The sequence below is a fragment of the Apostichopus japonicus genome, chromosome 14 (assembly GCF_037975245.1).
Source record: "Apostichopus japonicus isolate 1M-3 chromosome 14, ASM3797524v1, whole genome shotgun sequence".
NCBI lineage: Eukaryota > Metazoa > Echinodermata > Holothuroidea > Aspidochirotida > Stichopodidae > Apostichopus > Apostichopus japonicus.
Genome location: NC_092574.1, coordinates 20,010,234 through 20,029,700, shown reverse-complemented (window position 1 = coordinate 20,029,700; position 19,467 = coordinate 20,010,234). Strand labels below are relative to the sequence as shown.

General features: G+C 36.5%; 1 protein-coding gene across 1 annotated transcript; it reads right to left on the bottom strand.

Moving 5' to 3' along the window:
* Positions 1 to 3,386: 3,386 nt before the first annotated feature.
* Positions 3,387 to 18,340, bottom strand: LOC139979630 (PGAP2-interacting protein-like). The gene is made up of 14 exons (XM_071990617.1): positions 18,144 to 18,340; positions 17,629 to 17,938; positions 17,209 to 17,363; positions 15,312 to 15,492; positions 14,611 to 14,925; positions 13,574 to 13,734; positions 12,925 to 13,110; positions 12,331 to 12,466; positions 11,560 to 11,709; positions 10,991 to 11,047; positions 10,295 to 10,382; positions 9,346 to 9,407; positions 8,647 to 8,799; positions 3,387 to 8,350 (listed from the first exon to the last, which is right to left on the bottom strand). The coding sequence occupies exons 1-14, from the start codon at positions 18,316 to 18,318 to the stop codon at positions 8,248 to 8,250; spliced, it is 2,232 nt and encodes a 743-aa protein (XP_071846718.1). The 5' UTR covers positions 18,319 to 18,340; the 3' UTR covers positions 3,387 to 8,247.
* Between the last annotated feature and the right edge of the window lie 1,127 nt (positions 18,341 to 19,467).

Here is a 19,467-nt window from a genome sequence, read left to right as displayed (position 1 = left end):
AGTAACGTTTCGACGTATACTTAATATAGTACCAATACATTATTTACGACTTGTCATTAAGTTAGGTAAATCTACTTCATTAATCGGATGGAATTCCATTTTAGTTTAGTTTAGTTCTTTATATATAAAATATCACCATATCAATCAAATATATCAACAAGCTGCGCGGGTGATAAACTGAAAGGTTTCCCCAGCATTGCACGGGTAAAGGTTGCTTAACAGAAATCGGCTTTTATAAAGCTTCTGAGGTCAAATGTACAATGACATTTCATTACTACGGGCGTATTTTACCTTGACCGTTTATAAAGTACGACCATAGTTCTGACGTATGGGAACTTGAAAGGTTTCAAATAGCTTACTTTGACAAATAATGGTGACTTCAGATATGGTTTATTCTGTCTAATGTTTTAATTTTTGTTGAGTTTTTTTATATTATTCTTATCAATATTTTTAAACTTTTTCATGTTTTCTAGTTATAATGAAGTTTTATTGGTCTTTAATGGTTTAATTTAGTAGGTCTACTACACAATACACACATATACAGGCACACTACAGTTATGTCATTCATGTTGTATTATTCTTATTATATTAATATGTTAATGGTAGAGAACACAATAAAGACAAAGAAACACAGACATCAATATCATTTTACAACAACAATTATATATAAAAGCGGTTACTTGTAACATAAAACTATCAACAAAAAAATACACACACGACATCACCATCTGAAAGAATCCTTTTCTCTCCAGCCTGGAATAAAAAAATGCAAAAATCTTTCGTAAAATATGACAAATAAAACAATCATGTCCATATAAGTTAACACTTCCGTGCTTTAGCGTATCACTCCGTGAGAATTGTCGTGCATCGTATTGCGCATGTGCGTGTGATATAGTTCCGGGTCAGTTTAAGAAGGAATTTATTTGCGAAAGTGCATTTAGTTCCATGGATGTAATATTGATTAGATATTCAATATATATATATATATATATATATATATATATATATATATATATATATATATATATATATATATATACATGTAGTATTTCTTGCACTTCGTATTATGTATTATGTTTGATAACTAGATTTGTATAGTACAGCTCAGCAGAAACAGGTACAGCAAACCCATGCGCGAGGGGTGGGGTGCAGCCGGTTGTTACGCACCCCGCGACCCCTCATTGTTCCAATGGTCACATTTTCCTTGGTAAAGAGGTAAAGCCTGATCTGTTGGACTAAAGGTACGAAAGGAATATACCTGCGTCAAATGTCATCAATAAAAATGGATATGGTTTCAAATATAGCACCATTTTGCATCCAAGCACCCTTCATTTTACGAAACACAACAACAGCAACAAGACAACAACGAAAATTCAGTGCTATTTCCTACTTTTACTTGGCATGTTAGGCATAATGTTTTGTAACCATAGATACTGTGACACTGTAACACAACAACAACAAAGGGTCACGCAAAACGTTCTCGTAAATAACATTTTGACTTCGATGACCAATGAAAAGATTCTTTAATTTCGATTTGGGATATCATTATGCGTGAAATATTACATCTGTTTCATAACTGTTTTCTTTAAATATTAGTCTTTTTCATTATCTCATATGTTGACCTCTATTGACCTATGATCTGCTGGTATTAAATTTGCATACTGCGAACACAGAAGACATAGTCCTACACACAACGCCCGGAATAGCCCGGAATTCTGACTTGGAAGGGCACTAACAATTTATGGAGAGGCACCAATAATCTAAGGAGGGGCACATCACTCGTGTCCTGTACCTGGTGGAATTGTTTGTACTCATGATGGTGGCAGTGGCGTAGCTAGAGGTTTAGGCGCCCAGGTGCAAGAGTAGAAGAATTGCGCTCTCCTCCCCCACTACTGAAAGAAATATAAATTGCGAAAACTTTTGGTTATATATTTCGGGCAAGTCGTTACAGCCCCCCCCCCCCCAAAATCAAATTGTGCTTCTACGCCTATGATACTTCCACCTTTCGAAATCTACTGCCTTGGAACTGTATACTGAAATACCCGAAATTTACGTGACATGTAGTCATTAAAGAATACAGAACAGAATAAAAAAAAAGAGAAAACGGTTGAAATGGACTGAAAAGAAATCACAATCTATAAATGTGCTAATAAAAACAACTACATTCAGTTCAGATTCTTATTAGTTATGGAAATATTCATGCCTGACGACATACATCAATTTCGTCATGTTTTTCTATAAAGTGCTTATTTTGTTTACTCTCATTCTCCATTTCAGCACCCCCTAAACCCGGCGCCCGTGCCCTCCCTTGCCCCCCCATCTACGCCACTGGATGGTGGCGCAAATGGGGAGCAGAGTATTCTGCACCCCCCCCCCCTCTCGTGCTCGGCCTGGCTAACCGGACTGCCTGCATAAAATACGCAATTACACGGACGAACAAATTACGAAAGACAGTCAGATGATACAAGGACCCGAGCGGTGGAATTTAAGGCTGGTAATCATAACAAATTACCTCAGGCAGAATGATTAACAGTGCGGCCTATACCTCTATAGTGTATGCACAAATCAAAACTATTATATAAAATGTTTCCCTTTAGGTAATGAGGGTGGTATTGAAGACCTTAGCATGCATAGACTCCGGGATGATTAATTCACTTTGGCTTCGGCTTTGATTTCAACGTTTATGTATGCTGTAATTACCTGCTTTGCTATCCGCGGTATAGCCATTGCCGACTTTGCAAGGTCGGTAAGATTAATTCAATACTTTTATCGGGAAACCAAAAAGGAAAGAACAGAAACAATAGAAATGAAAACAACTGATTTGATTGCCTACAGTCTCACTCATGTGTGGTACACTTCTATAGTGCGTTCTATGAAACCTAATAAGCTTAGTGTACATACGTCATAGGAGGATATCTAAATAATCGAGGTCCGCTAGAGTGTCCATGTCATTTGATTACTTATCATGTAGTGATTTTCATGTGTTTTTTTTTCAATTTTAGAAAGCTGATCTCAATTTTTGAGATCACTGTCTCAAGAGAGGAAAGTTTTTCGTAGAATAACTGTTCGTAAGAAAATCGACGGAAAAGGGTCGCGAATTTCTGGTATTGTCAATGGGTTGAAGAAGATTTTACCAAATTTACCTCTGCCATCACAAATGAACTTTGACCTCCAAAACACAATATAATTTCGCTTCATCTACTCCATTGCGGGTAACATCACGCCAAGTATGAGATTCATACAAGAATTAATTCTTCAGATATCGTGTTTTACAAAGATTTCACATTTTGCTGTCTGCTGCGCATCCCCCCGGGGGTCGCCCACCCCCCCCCCCCCAATGACCATTCATCGCCACTATAAACACTGTGATTAATTTTTCTCAATATGGAAAATATTCGTCCGGGGTTTGAGGTCCCTTCAAATTTTATATTTCTTGGGATTGGGATATTGTATTTACAACTGAAACGTCACATACTTACATACACACAGGCTATCATGACGTAAACGTAACGACTAAGATCGAACTAAGCAAGGATAACATCCAAAATACACCTTCTCCTATGCTCACAGATAAATTGAAATATGATGGACATCTTTCTTTCTTTTTGATACCAATCTCTGTATTTTTGTTACAAAATGCAAACCGGTCATATTTTCTCGATGTAAATTACTTCATTAGGTTACAATGTTGTCACTAGAATTACTAATAAATTAATTTCAGACTTGATTAAAAAAAAAATGAAAAGAAAACAAATTTCAACCCAAATTTCGATGAAACATAAATGATCGAACGACACGACTATAGGCTATATAAACTAGATTCTAGGACATTAAAGATACTAAACGTTCTCGTTTGACCATCGGGCTGGATAATCCGAGAATTACATGATTAGTTTTCATCGTTAAATTGCGCATAGAAGCTCAATGTGGTTTCTGTCAGCAGATAATTGATTTGATTTTTGATCATTTTTTTGGACGGTGATAGCGGATGCTAAGTTCTCATATCAAGGTGGCCTAGTGAAGCCTGATATCGAACTAGTAAAAAATTACATCAAAGTTATCATCCTGCTTTGCATATTATAATAAAATAATTCAAATGTGTCTGGGAGAAGGAATATTGAGGGACGAACTAATTGATATTTAACCCGATTGCTCAAACGAGTACCCATGATGCTCAACTGAGTACCCACTATATATATATATATGTATATATATATATATATATATATATATATATATATATATATATATATATATATATATATATATATTGGAATAACACAAACAATTTGAAATCGCAAAAATTGTGAAGATTTTGTTTATCTTCTTGTAATCCTCCTTGTAAATTTCCGTGAATATATTACCCAAAACCACAGGACTCTGCATAGTTTGCATGTATGAACCTTTCTGACAAAGATATACCACTGTGCTTGAATACCATTACCTAAATCAACAAACAAATAGAGGTGATATTTTCTGCCCAAGTATATCCAGCAAAAAACTGTAAAAAATACTTCCCACCGGCTAAGAATATCACAACAACGATTCATATTAAATTAATTTACCATAGAACAAATTACAAAATTGCTGTTATTTTTGAACAATACTTGATCCAAACAGATTTATGAGCAATACTGACTTGTTTACTCACAGCAGCATATCAAAGCTTTCACCCTCACCTCATTCCCCCCCCCCCCCCCCAAACTACCGTATAACTTACGACTATTAAATCTTTGTTGAAATGATTATTCCAGAATGCAAGGAAAACTACAAATTATTTGAAGAAAAAATTACAAATTGTAACTGATTTCATATCGCAATAACAACTATTTATAAAATACAGCCCGCTTTCCATATCGATAAATGTTTAAAAACAAGTATCTGTTTATATACACATGGAGCCTATACCATAATACAAAACCATTTCAATGACATAGACAGCACCAGAATATTTGCATAATTTTCTTTCAAATAGACCCCTTTCATCAACTCATTTTTTAAATTTAAAACCCTGTTTTATCGACCGATGAACTGAAACAATCGCACATCCAGCCGTTTTATTGACTGATAAACCAGGATATAAATTATCAAACGAGAAAATCTCTTGATTTATCGAGATATGAAATCAGATGGATAAACCAGGATATCTTTGAAACAAAAATGTCCTGATGTATCGCCACAAAACTACATTGGTCAACAGACCAGGATTATTGTCAAAAAGAACAACAACAAAAATTAGTCATTTATTAACAAGGATTATTATAAACAACTTTGCTAGATTTTCTGATCAAATAGAATATGTATCCACTTTTCGGTTTTATTTTTATCCTAGTTTATGAATCGACTATTCTTCTTTTGCTTATATTATTCTTTTAAATGTGATGATTTTTTCTTTTTCTTTGCGATACTTTCTCATATCTATACAAGGAAAAAACCAGTACTTCGCTGATAAACCCCAATTTTCTATTAGTTGATAACAGACTAGTGTTGAGTGTGTACTCGTCTTGTACTGGTCTTGTACTCTAGCACTGTTAAAATACTGGTACTCAGCCTCGTGTATTTATACTGATACTCACTTTAGAAATCTAGCATAGGTAACTAGTACAAGATTTGCTTGTACTGTTTTGCTTGTACTCACACTTCCAGCCTTGTACTCACATTTGTACTCGTATCAATGGGAACTCCACTCGTATGCGTACCTTGCGATGTGGTACTCATACAGCAAATCTGCATGATAATTATAGTCCATTCATCACAGTGAACAAGCAAAAGTTAGGGATTGTTGGAACAGAATAAGTTGCATTTTATACACATCTTTAACGGTACAACTTAGAAAATTGCAGACGATCGAATGATCCTGTTTGTCTCATTGGACCCATTTTACTTGCTAAATACTGTTTTATTGATATTTATGAGCTATACGTTACTGTTGATCAATCCCTAGATGCCTCCAAAGAGTTTGAGTCCTCTACTGGAGGCTTCATCAGAAAAAAAAAAAATTATTGGTTAGGAGAGCAGGGAAATGTCTTGTTTACCAAACATTTAAATGAATACTAATGTATTATCAGGTTCCTTCGAAGTTATCATCTCATCGAGAGAGGACACAGTTCAGCCTTCCAAGCCCCTCTCTCTGCCCCTACCCTCCCCCTCCCAATTCCTCTTCCTCCATCTTTTCTCTGTTTGGCTTTGGCTTCTTTAATACCATAGACAACAAACAACGGAAGACCTGAAATTTAGCAGTTGCTATATTGAGATGTAAATTATTGCTTGAATGACCTTTGATTGACCTTAGTTCCTAATCATGCCTTACCCTATAACCTTATAACTCCCTTTACACACACACAGACCCTAAGAGGAAAGACTTAACCTACACAACATAATAACATGATCATAATAATTAGCCTTATATAGCACAGACTCCAACAAAAGGTGCTCAATGTGCTTTACAGGTGATGACAATAAATAAATAAAGATAGAACACATATAATAACAATGTGAAAAAAAATGTGAGTTTTTAAGACGATGCTTTAACCTGATCAAGTGAGTCCAGAGATCTAATATCTACTGAAAGTGAATTCCACAAACGGTGGGCAGCATGATGACAGCTGCGATCCCTGATCAATTTCATTTGAGACACTGGAACCTGAAGCTGGTTTAAAGGGTGTGAAGACTCGCGCACAAAGAAATGTCTCATGCCGGTTATCTGACCTGGTTTCGAATGAGGTGTAACAGAAGTGTTAGACACCACCATCGATCCCAGAAAATACACACACAGCTTGCTACCGTCGGAAATTAGACACTAGTGTACAGTCAATATACAGCTACGGTCAATACCCACAGCACTGTACAAAGGAGCGATGGACATCTCAGGTCTAGATAAAAGATAACAAGGTATCACGTTTTCATTACTGTCTGCATTCTGTAGCGACAAGAAGAAAAGTTCACTTGCAAGCAACGGACAGTTAACTTTTTCAGAGCGCAGCACGCGGTTTGGGGCGAGTCTTCAATGCCTTTAAGATATTGTGATCTAGATTGCCTAGTTTTAGTCTGTTTAATGCAAGATATCAAAAAAGTAACTTGGGGTATTAAATTTAATAGCACGGAAGGCCAAAGTGAGCATCCTGGAACAAAAGAAGAATAAAATGAAAATTACAACAATCATGCAGTCCAAGATACTTCCAAGAATGAGAAAAGAAAATGAAAAAAAAAAAACTTCATTGGGAATTTGCTGATTTTCGTCACAGGTAAATTACACGGACAAGAAGCTCAATGCAGTATTTAACTCAAGGTTTTTATCTAACTCTTAGCAACGTGGGTGACCGAATCTGCAGAGGTTCTAAGGTATACAAAAAGCAGATTAAACACCACAAGCTAATCACAGAGGAGGCCCTACTGACAAATTCCTTAGAATCTAACATCTTGACCAAAAGACAAAAAAAGAATTTCTTAAAATTTATTAGTATACCTTCAATTTTGGATTCTAAAAATTGCCAAATGTTCTTTTTTTCTTATAAATTTCTACAGCAGACTTCTGAGCCTCTATTTTCAATTTTATTCCCAGACATATCAGAGATTTCAATCAAACAATGAAATGTCTAACAGTAGAACAGATGCTACCTCTGTGGGTGGCATAAATTAACTGGCTGAAGTTTAACCATCAGTGACCATTATTTGATGGATAAATTCACTTATTGGGAAATATTCTGTAACAGTTTGTCAATCTATTTATTGCTGAAAGTTATCTTCTAGGTAAAAATTCTTTTTTGTTGACCACAATAAACTTTGAATACAATATCATCACCTGCCCTCAACACCATGCAGGGCTCTGCTTGCCTGTCTACAGTTTCCATCTCATGTGATGTGCACTATACTTGTTTTAATATTTTATAGTGGTAGGCATGCGGTGGCTCGAAAGCTTCCGCAACAGATGATTCAGGACCTAACAAACTCTTTTTGCAAAATCTGATAAATTTAGAGGTACATTCAATTTGAATCAATGCCTAAGTAAACAAACAAATTTATGGAAATGAAGTCCAATTCATTAGCCAGAAAACTTTAAATTGCAAAGATCGCTTTATGTCTCATTTTAGTCTTGCCCTCTGTGCTACAGTAGATTTGGTAAGAAGCATTATACTAAAAAATCACAAATTTTTATCTTCAACAGACAAAGGAGAGAAGAACAAAAAGAAAATTGTCATTCCTGATCCCTCCTCGAAAGCTCTCTTCAGCCAGTGGTTAAAATCAAATTCATTCAGGTCCTTCTCCATGACTGATGAAGTATCTGGGCGTTCCCATTTGGTAACGATGATCTTTGCCTTTAGAATACAAGCCTTCCAAATAACCACCAAAGCTGCAAGAATTAGAATGTTTTTTAAAAAAACTTTAAGTTGAGAAAAAAAGAATTCATCCCTTGAAACAGTAACAGATAAAGATTTCAGATAAATTCTCTCTCCAGTAAACACTCTCTATACACAAGCATCATATTGCATCAAAGTCTACAAGAAATGCAGGTAGGTAAATGAAAACAAGAAATGCAGTAATGTGACCACAATAAAAAAAAAGCAATTAAACATTGTGATCAAGGAAATAGACTTCATAGTTCTTCCATCTTCATTTGTTTTCGTTAAGACACATAAAGTTCCTTACCTTTCAGGAAATAATACAGACTTATCCACATCACTGGTTTCTATGGTAACATGTTCATTGTCCTTGTATGACTTCACGGAGGTAAACTGGAATTTAGCCATCTGTGCTTCGTCGTTGCTCAAACCAGCCTGGGAAACGCGTGCAAACCCTAACCTGGTGGGCGGGAAAAATAACATAAATAAACTTGGTGACCCCAAGTTTTCACCATCATGTTGGCAAACCTCTAGTGGTAGTTATTGTGGACTGGGGAAGGGGTCCTTGGGAAAGATCAGGCATACCCCCCTTTAAAGAAAGTTTAGATGATTAATGGTGCTTCCAGCAAACATGGTGATATGTTGCAACTTTTGAAGAAATTTAATGTTAAAGAATTTACCTTTTTTTTTGCACAAACATTGATAATTCCATTTTTTAACAACACTCTAAAACCTACATGAGAAACCTTTAAAAAAGGGATGCAGCCTCACTTTGAACACCAGGGCCTTAATGTTTAAATGGTTGCAGCCCAACTTTGAATACCAGGGCCTTAATGATTACGTATGGTGCTGCAAGCACATGACAAAGTTCCACTCAAAATTTGGCTCAAGACTGCCGAGTGGATTGCCAGCGGTCTTAGAGTGAAAAACTGAAAAAAAGTGCCTTTACGTCATTCTGCATCATTACTTAACTGAGCCGTCATCCAGTGACATCCTTATTCCTTACCTTATAAGATTCTTGTACATTATACTGAAGATGAATCTGTCTTCGTCTAATGGGTCAATGTCCTGAAAAAAAGAGGAAAGAACAAGAGAGACATAAATTTGACTGTGCTGTAAGCAATTTATGGAAATGAAAATCTGATAACAAACGACATCTCAAAACGACAACATCCACAAACCAATGCAAACATGTGACTGATGTAAGCATTACGAAAGGAGGACCGACTGTTAAGCAAAATCATAAATATTCATATAATCGTAACTCTCACAGTTATGAATATTTATAACACACGGGATAGAGAAGGTTACTAACACCTTACTGTATTTGTTCTATTGCATTCTATTGACAAAGAAATTATCCTGCCCAGTAGTCACCATTCCAAAAAAAAAAAAGCCTCATGAATTCATAAGAAAACGATTTCAATTTTGTTACACAAATTTTTTTTTTTATCTCAACCTAATTTCAGACTGACATGTGGAACCTTCCCTTGCAGACTGCTCCATTCTAAACACTTTGCACGTATCCCAGAGACACTGTAGTGACAGCTAATACACTGCACTGCAAGTGAGCCTGTATAGTATTCCCTCTCACAAAGTGGAACAGTCTAAGTATTTTGTTGACAAACATTCTGTTGCCCAACTTTCTTGTTAATCTTCGCTTCCAGAACCAAACGAGTGTGGACTGATTGTATAAGACACAATAGGACAGGTGTTCATTGAGAGACAGTTATGTAATATACGTTCACGTGTACAGCGACAGTGTTTTCAGTTACTTCGTTCAGTGAAGTGGTCAAGGAAGGTCGTTTCTTAGTCATAGTATTACTTTAGTAGGAAAGCACTACAATATATATATAACATCACATACACCACAGTGGTAGCTGGCTATTAAAGGCCAGGTTAGTACATAGTCTCTGCGATACTTCGGATATTCTTCGAAAAACTCTGTCACATACCTTCAATTTTCCGAATGTCTTCAGCCTCCTGTAATCTCCACTGACTGGTTCACAAGACAGGGACGATAGGAATAGGACGGGGTTAGGGCTGGTGGTAAAAAGATCAACATTGTTTAATCTAGTCAAAAGTGTTTATCTGCTTTGATTTTGCAACCATTTAGTATTCTTTACTAACATTTGCGTTAAATACTGCTCACGTAGAAAAGCTTATTCTGTTAGTGAACTTCAAACCTCAAGGTATAAATGGGAGAAGAGAATGAAGAAAACGTAGACTAAAAAATAAATGACACTAAATATCAAAAAATGAAAAGATTTAAAAGAGTGTCTGAGTTCCATCAAAGAAAAACTGATTTGGAGTGAACTAGGCAGTTTGAAAAACTTGCAGGAGATAGACCACTGACAGCCCCCCCCCAAAAAGAAACCCCCCAAAAATTTGGCTTTTAATATAGAAAACAAAACAGTGCCATGTATAGTTATATTGGGTGTCAATGGAAGTATGATTCCACCATCTTCAAGACTATATATAGCCTTGATATTCTGGCATTATTAGAGTGACCATTTTCAGCAGGGACCACAGTCTATTGATGCCATGATACATACTAATTAAAACAAAGACTACAACAGCTGAATCTTCGTTACTCTGATAACAAACCCTTTCTGAACTGCTGTGAAAAAGTTGAAGAGATATGACTTTACCTTCTTCTTGTAAAGTTTGTGATGAACTCAATTTGATATCTCCTATCCATCGTAGACCTGTAAAAAATAAAATCAAGCACAAATTACTAGCTTGTTACTTTAGTAAAGACACTTTTGTCCTAGACAAATATCCATATGTACTATATGTGTGCACCGTGTGGCCTGACTTGAGAGATTTCCCTACATCCCGTCGATGATATAGTAGCTAAATGAAATCATCCCTTGAGCTTTGATTTCGAGTAGATATGATTTCGAGCAGAACGTACCACAAAATGGTTACCAATCCAGTTCTAGCAGACTGGAGCTAAGAGGAGGGTGAGTGACAAATTAACAGGGCTTCAGGCCCCGAGGCACAATATGCTTGCTTGGTCCCCCCCGACTGCACTCTCTCCTTATCATATTATGTGTTTTACATGCCTAAGTCTGATGGCCCTTGACCATGAGGTCCAACTGACCCCCGTGGCCCTTAACCTTGTGGTTCCCTGGGCCCCTTAACCATGTGCTTCCTTCTCTGCTCTTGCATACTTTAATTTTGAGAAGAAACAAATTAAAATCAAGTAAATACTCACCTCTGTTGAGGAAAATGAGCCACAACAACATCCAGTAAATTAGAAGAGATATTCAATGTTGCTGTGAGTACTGGTACCCAATGACTCTCAGTACTGTTGACTATATGATGATCAGAGCTAACGATGGGATACTTCGAAAGCAAGGAAACTCTGGAAATAAGAGAAGAAGGATCTCAGCGTGTAATTGGTGCTCAATTACCATCGTCAGAGTACTTGTACCATGAGAGGGTCTGCAATAAATTGAAACATATCATGCAAGACCCAACACACCCTTTGTTTCAGCACTATAATTACAACCGCTCTGGACTGCGTTTATGCCTACCATGTACACTTAGGGGCCGCTACAGATACTCATTTGTGCCTAACTCTATCAATATATTTAATTCACAAGTGAGAAGATAAGTTTCTTATTTGTAGGAGTTGCTGTTTATTTGTTATATTACTGTATGTGTATCGCAGTCAATTGATACTTATACTATTTCTTTTTTTTTCTTTTCTTTTTCGTTTACGACCTGTGTAAGCCAAATTTCTGATTGTGGACAATAAATTCAAATTCAATTCAAATTCAAGAAGGCAAAACAAAAGGATCAAGCAAGCTGTACCGATAATAACAAACATAAGTTTTTTTTACCTTTTTCTCCATCTGTTTTTACTTTCTCCCTGACAAGCACATCCTAGGAAATTTGCAAAAATGACAGAACTCTCCCAAGTTTTGATGTTCCATTTGTAATAAATGTGACTAAAATTTGTATTTCAAAACAGCGCACTCACCCAGTAGTATGGAAAGTTGATGCTGGACCAAAATCGTCAAACAAACCTAACTTTCTTGAGAGCCACAAACTGGTGTCTCTGTTGCCTAGAAACAGCTTCGATGAATCTGATTGGACGAGAGCTATGACATCAGCATCTAAGTTAAAAAAAAATGCAACATGTTACATTGTATTTCATGTCTTTAGACTTCCTCCATTTAAAACAATTCTTGCCATGGGTGTGTGTCACAATAACAATAGCCTAATTCTGCCTGGTTCAAACAACCTTGATCAAAGAACATTTCTTTCCAGATAGTTTATCTATCTTAAAGGTATCGAAACTTTAAAATGACTATTTCAATATGGAAAATTTGACCTGCAGGGCAATCCATTTAATATTCTTGCATGTACATAAATACCAAAAACTTTATTCATATTTTGTGCAAGATAAAACATGAAAAGTTGAATTTAAAAACCAAATCCATTTTTTGATCCCTTTTCAGTTCATGTTCCACCCAAAGAGATGCCATGGAAATCATCACATTTTGCATATATGCAGACAAAGAAATATGGAATCTTTCAATATTGTATCCAGAAATAAAGAAAGGACCTTTACCGGCATGTGAAAGAAAGTCTGCAATTCTATTATGACTCAGCATGCCATCGTTGTCCAACATGAATTGACTGTTCCAGACTAGCCCTGTAAATGTTTGTGGGTTTTTAGGAGCTGGGCGGTCCATGCTATGAGTTAAATGTTGCTTGGCATAACCTCCTGCACCCAGTAGCAGGATGATAATGGTATCTATGGAAGCAATTGAAATATAACTTAAAATTAAATCTGTGCACAATTCACTGAAATGTTAATGTTATTGATTTGATGAGGGGGAGGGTAAGGAGGGAGGGGAGGGGAGGAGAGGGGAGGGGAGGGGAGGGGAGGGAGGGGAGGGGAGGGGATGTGAGGAGAGAAAATTTGGGATCTCAAGATACATATCAACAAAACTTAAAACCTGCTAGATTTGTTCCCATAGTAACAGGAGCAAACTGGAAATGTAGATTTGTCACATTGTACATCAGCACCTTGAGAAAAGTTCAGTATAGTCCACAATGGTTTTAAAGTTGGGTCTAATTGTGGTTCTCAGGTTCAAATTTGAGACAAACTTATATATGAATATGCATGTGCAAGTTTAAAAAGACTTAGGCAATCCAGATAAGTCGGATTACATTTGAATATTCCTAAAAAATTCCACTCTTTCAGCTTTACTTACATATTTTGGCATCAGCAAACATTTGGAAACAACCTGTACCATCTAAGTTACAGAAAGCCATGTGAGTGTTTCCTGGTTTCTCTGGTTCGCGGAAAGCACCTTTGAGAAGACAACGGCCTACCAGAAGGATACCAGGAGCAACGATCCAGATACCTCTTCCACTGCAATTAAAAGAAAACTCCTTAAAAATAAACAAAGTCACTTTCTAGAAAGAAGCATACAAGTAAAACAAAAAGACTTCTGATCACTTGAGAAATGGCTAATGTTTTCATCACTCCCTAGTAAGCGAGATGCATATTGTAGACACACATTCCTCAATATTGTTCACACATTGATTGATCATATTTGTTTGTTTGTGTGTTTATGTTATTGTCTGTTTGTATGTCAGTATCAACATTCCAACTTACCAATATGGCAAAACACATTTCTGTAAAGTTCAATGGAAGAAACCCTGTTACACCCTAATCCCGAAACTTTTGCTTTAAATTTTTCATCAACATCTTTTAGTTTTGCTTTCCACTCAGATTTACCAACGTTTTTCCATTTTTTTTACAAATCTAAGAGATTAATAAGAGTAATATTTTATTGTTAGTAATTGATTACTGCCAGTGAATGATTTCAGTGTTCACATTTTGAAGGCTCAAAGCTTTTATCTCATAAAATTAAAACTAAGACTATGGTTTTCCTGTGTACAAAATCTGCTATACGTCTTTGCTATTGTTTAGCAATTTGTCGAGTTTGAATAGCATTTTTGCGACGTGATATAAGGCTAAATTACTCCCTCATTTTTGCTTGTTATCGCAAGACCACTCCTTTTATGACCTAACACCACCATGGAGTTTTCTTGTTGACTTTATACTCTATAATTAAGGGGTTATGGACACCTATGAACAACATTGTCTTGATCACTCTAATAGGTATTAGAAATCATCAAAAAAGCTGTAACTCCCATCAAAAACCAAGGTTTAATCGTTTGCCTTCGTCGTCGTAAGATGTCTAATAATTAAGCCAAATATTTCTTTCTCGTGTTCACTCACTTGAATAAAAATCCATACGGTAATCCAGGTATGACTGTAGCTATGGAGAAATAGACTTCTGCCACATACACAGCCATTGCTAACATCATCGTAGGGACGGGGGGGCAACTGGTCACCCTGTCGGCGACCTCTGTCCACGATGACATCATGAACGGAGCCAGGATGAGGCCGCACGCAAAGGTGAGGAATCCCCAGAGATAGTACACTCCAATGGTCATGTGACCACCAACAAACCACACCCACAGGAAGTTTGTTGCTAGCTTCTGATTGGTCGATAGCAGGATACCGGACATGAGCTCAACAAAGACAGCGACTCTGCAGAGAGGAAATGTCAGCGGGAAAATGATAAAAGTGACTTTAACACTTGTACTTGCAAAAAGACATTATTATCTATATGAAACTGACATTGTTCAATAGGACACAGGGGGTGGGGGAGGGGGTTACATGTTTTTCATATAAATAAGTCTTATATTGATTCTACATGATAACTAAATGCTACTAACAGACATTTTAATACCTTCCTGCAATAACAATAAATGCAGATTTCTCTAAACACCATGCTTGATCAACATAAGTCACAATAAATAAACAGTATTTTACCAAATGACCTATTAAAAATTGAAAAATCATGTCTTCGTAACAAAGAGTTCTAAACACAGGCTCTGAAACAAAATACATACATGTAAAAGTGAAAAACTTACCCCGCAGGAAAGGGATGAGGCCCGGTCGCTGGAAAACCCTGAACGCCCCACCTGCATAGAATAGAGGGATCCCCAAAGAGCCATTGTGTGAAGAACATCAGGCTTCCGAACCCACCGCCCATAATTATCCAGTGACTGGCAAATTCTGGGTGAGCTTTGAATTCGGGGAGAGGATATTCAACTGGAAAAAAGGGGAAACACGTGAACATATTTAAAAAAAAAAGATGACAACAGAAGACGAAACTTATTACACAAGAAACAAGTCTTGAAGAATGAGTACCTGTCAGAGAAATAATTCATCATATTCTTCCAAACACAATTACATCGTAGATTTATTGTATGTATGCATGTATGTATGTTTTATAGATCCTCCTGCAAGCAGGAACACATGAAGACGCCTCATCAATTGGCCTATCAAAGCCGCAGGCTGACCAAAGTCAGTCTCTTAAATTCATATTGTTGTATATCGGCCACTGAACTGGTAACAGAAGTCTTAAGTTTGAAATAAAAATACATAGACTGATTTTATATCAAAAATAATCAGCATGAATGTTGTTTTCTTATCTTAAAGTAGTTTTGACATGGTACAGTATACAGACTTTCCATCAACTCACAATACTTTGGCAATGGTCCAGATCCCTTTCTTAATCACGATATAACATTGCGCTCTATAGTTTTGCATATATGAATTTTTTAGTCAATGAGAAGAGACTATGTACATGTTATGGACACAGCAGTCAAGAAAAAAATGAACTTAAAATTGGAAGAAAGTCTATTATTTTAAACAACTATGCAATAAAAGAGGGCAGTTGGCACTGAAGTCTTCACAAAATGTTAATAGGCATGCAGTGCCCAACCACTAATTGGAAGAGAAAGTTCTAACAAACTGTCAGTCATAATTCACCAATATTGCACTTACTACAAAATTAAACAGCTTTGCCAACAACAAATCCTTAAAATTGAGTTGTTTACATTTATCAATCACAAAACATCAAACTAAGATATTAGCCAAGTTTTTCCCTGCCAACAAAGTTAATTGGCAAGTAATTAAGGATATTTGCAGATAATGAGAAAAGTGTCCACGACAAATTCCACATTTAAAATTAATCGCATACAGTTCCCCCAAACCCACTAGTTCGAATTCAACCAATCAGAGATGCAGGTTTAGTTATGAGCCGTTGCTAAAAATAGATTCAAGACTTTGCGATGGTATACCAGGGAGTTGTTATGGAACTCTGTGGTACAACTGCCATATAGACTGTACACAAATCAAGCATGGTGTTATATTACGTATTGGTCAATGACGTTCGTAGTGTTTAAATATTCATATTATGGGAGGTTTATTGGGATACCAAAGGAAAATATCTTGGAGAACAACAAAGTTGAAAAGACTTTTATGCCACCATTTGAAGTTAGATTTAAATAGATAAGCTACTTATGTATGTCGTTATGACATAGTGGAGTCAGTGAGGTTGATAAAAATCATAGAAAAAGATGCAAAATGCTGCTTCAATAGTCACAAACTTTTCACTCATATTCTATTAACTCATATAGATAGTCATTGTTTAACAGTGACAAACATTGTGAAACCAATATTGATGAGAAAAATATGCCACACTGCTAGTTGAAAATATATATATCTTGCCCCTATAACTCTAGGTATGTTTGATTCAATGTGACCTTTTTTTTGAAGAGCTAAACCTTCAGCTACTGTGATATCATCTGAGCAAATGCTCTTCAAAAGCTTTACTAGTGCTACTATAATCATGTTGATTTATCATTCAAAGCTGAAAATGGTTTATTTGGAAAGTTTGCTTAGTTGTCCTATGAAATTAGAAATTCATCAAAATGTATCTTTTTCGTAGAAATATCGATTTCCATGGGGATAGGTAGTTACCTGTACTAAATCTGTCCAGAGCAGCAAGTACACCAAGAGCAATGAAGACAGAATTGCTTGTTGAACTTTCCCACATTGGATTGATGGAGACATACCATATCTTTAAGGTAATTACTCCAACAAATCCAAGAACAACACCCCAGAAGGATGTTGACCTTAAAATAAGGAAAAGAAAAAACAGAAAGCATTATTTAATATGGAATCTTTCAAGCATTGTAAAAATTTTTGAAGGTAAACAACAACAAAAACACATTCATCCAACAAACTAACAGCTTATTCTGTGCCTACTATTTCCTTAAAATATTGCACCTTTCATTTTCCTAAACCAACTGAAGTGCAAAGCTTTTTCACATAAACAATCTCTGATCTGCAAAACTAGACATTGGATAATTCTTGAGAATTTAAAGATGATAATCTTACCTTTGATGACAAGACTTATGCCACCAAGTACTAACGAGAAGTAGGATGGCAGCAAAGTTACCTACGGCAAGCAATATTAACCTCATCTCTGGTGTTGGTGCTTGAACAGAAGCCAAGCTGCCAATCATAACCAATCGGAGCAGGAGCAGTCCAAATGATGACTGAAAAAACCTAGGTAATCCCGGTAAAATAAACAAGACTGGTGAAAACCACACGGCAGAGACAACAAAATACTCTGTCTGATGATGTTTCACAACCTTCAGAGCAATCGCTGGAATCAACTCCTGGAACACTGACCAGAAAATCATTCCTAGGAAAAAGAAAATGGGGAAACTTTATTCCCAGGGCTGTAGTGAGTAGCATACGCTGGGCGCGCATGTGACTTCGGTTTGGTCTTAGATTATAGGCCCTATAGTCTACTCTAACGTTACAATTTACAAATTACCACAACGGTGTACACGCATGTTGGTATACTGTAACTGGTTAGGCTAATTAACGTATCAAACGTGCCTTACCGATGATCGTCTCAGTCAATAACTCTCGTAAAAAAGTTCTCCCGTAAACTTGATTTATTTGTTTCTTGGGAGGCATTTCCGATTTTTTCCCTGACTTGGAACCAGCAGAAGATGGTGAATTATCCTTTTGCTGTGTATTCACGTCTTCGCGTTTGTCATCAGTGGTCGTCGCCATTTTCACATTTAGTTACTTTGGAAGGCGAAATTTGTATAAATGATTTGAAACATCTGTTAACCTGTTACACGACGGGTGGTTGAATCAAGAAGGTGGTACGTTGCCCTGCGCACCGCGTGTGGTCAATTTTCTTGTATGTTCCATATTCTTTTGTGCTTTAAAATTCAAATTTCAGAATGATTCATTGGATGTTGAAATCAAGGTTAACAAGTCAAACTATTTAAAGCTTCAACTTTACTTTTACACTAGTTTTTTCCCCCTTTTTCTTATCATTAATATTCGATAAGAGTTTCGTTTACGTTAGCTTGACAACCAAGTTTCGTTTCAAGAAACATGGAAAAGGCAATAAATGTTAATACAGGAGTCTAATTTTCTTTAAGTTTGGGCACGGAACTTTGACACTTTATTCCCGGAGGTGACGAAACTAGTACAACTTAGATAAACTTGTAAATAACTCGACAATGATATATAGCTGAATTGGTCCAAATGATCCAGGAAGTAACATTTTATCAATTAGGCCTATCAGTTATGACGACTACACTCGATCGATGAGGTTTCAACTCATATGGCAAACCAGCCATTGAGTTATTGACAACGAGAAGCAGCATTTTCTTTAGTCTAGATATAAAGTCGAACTTTTGATTTACCAAGACCAATTTATAAGAACACGTACGGTCGACGTTTCGAAGAAAAAAGTAAAATGTTCAGGGGAATTGAACAATTTGAACGGTACAAGAGTCAAACTATTGGCATCAGTGACGTACAAATTGGTGATAGAAACGCCGAAGTTAAGTAGGCAAAGTCTACATTTCGATATAAATATCAAAATCTCGACAACTTATGTGTCTATAATACCGTGATTACCAACCAAAGGTCAACTTTTTGAGAAAATGATCGAAATAAAATAGTGGAGCACTTATATAACTAGAAGCCTTCTTCAAGGGGGGGGGGGGGGGGCAAACCTCACCAATCCATGGAAGGCGTTATTATGATAAACAGTTTGACATCAAATAAAACTTGACTAATTAAACTGATTTTTACCCTCATCGCCAACAATGTATGCCTGCTTTCGTCCAAGCCCTCCCCGCGACAGATCCACATCGCGTCTTTCAACCTGCTTGAAGGTAGCGGACATTAAAGAGCACAATA

Excerpts from the sequence above, each read along its gene's own strand:
- LOC139979630 (XM_071990617.1), bottom strand. The coding sequence starts at position 18,318 with ATGGCGACGACCACTGATGACAAACGCGAAGACGTGAATACACAGCAA. Across the intron at positions 12,467-12,924 it reads AGACTTTCTTTCACATGCCG|ATGCTGATGTCATAGCTCTC; the intron begins GTAAAGGTCCTT and ends TTTTTAACTTAG. Across the intron at positions 9,408-10,294 it reads AGACATTCGGAAAATTGAAG|GACATTGACCCATTAGACGA; the intron begins GTATGTGACAGA and ends TCTTTTTTTCAG.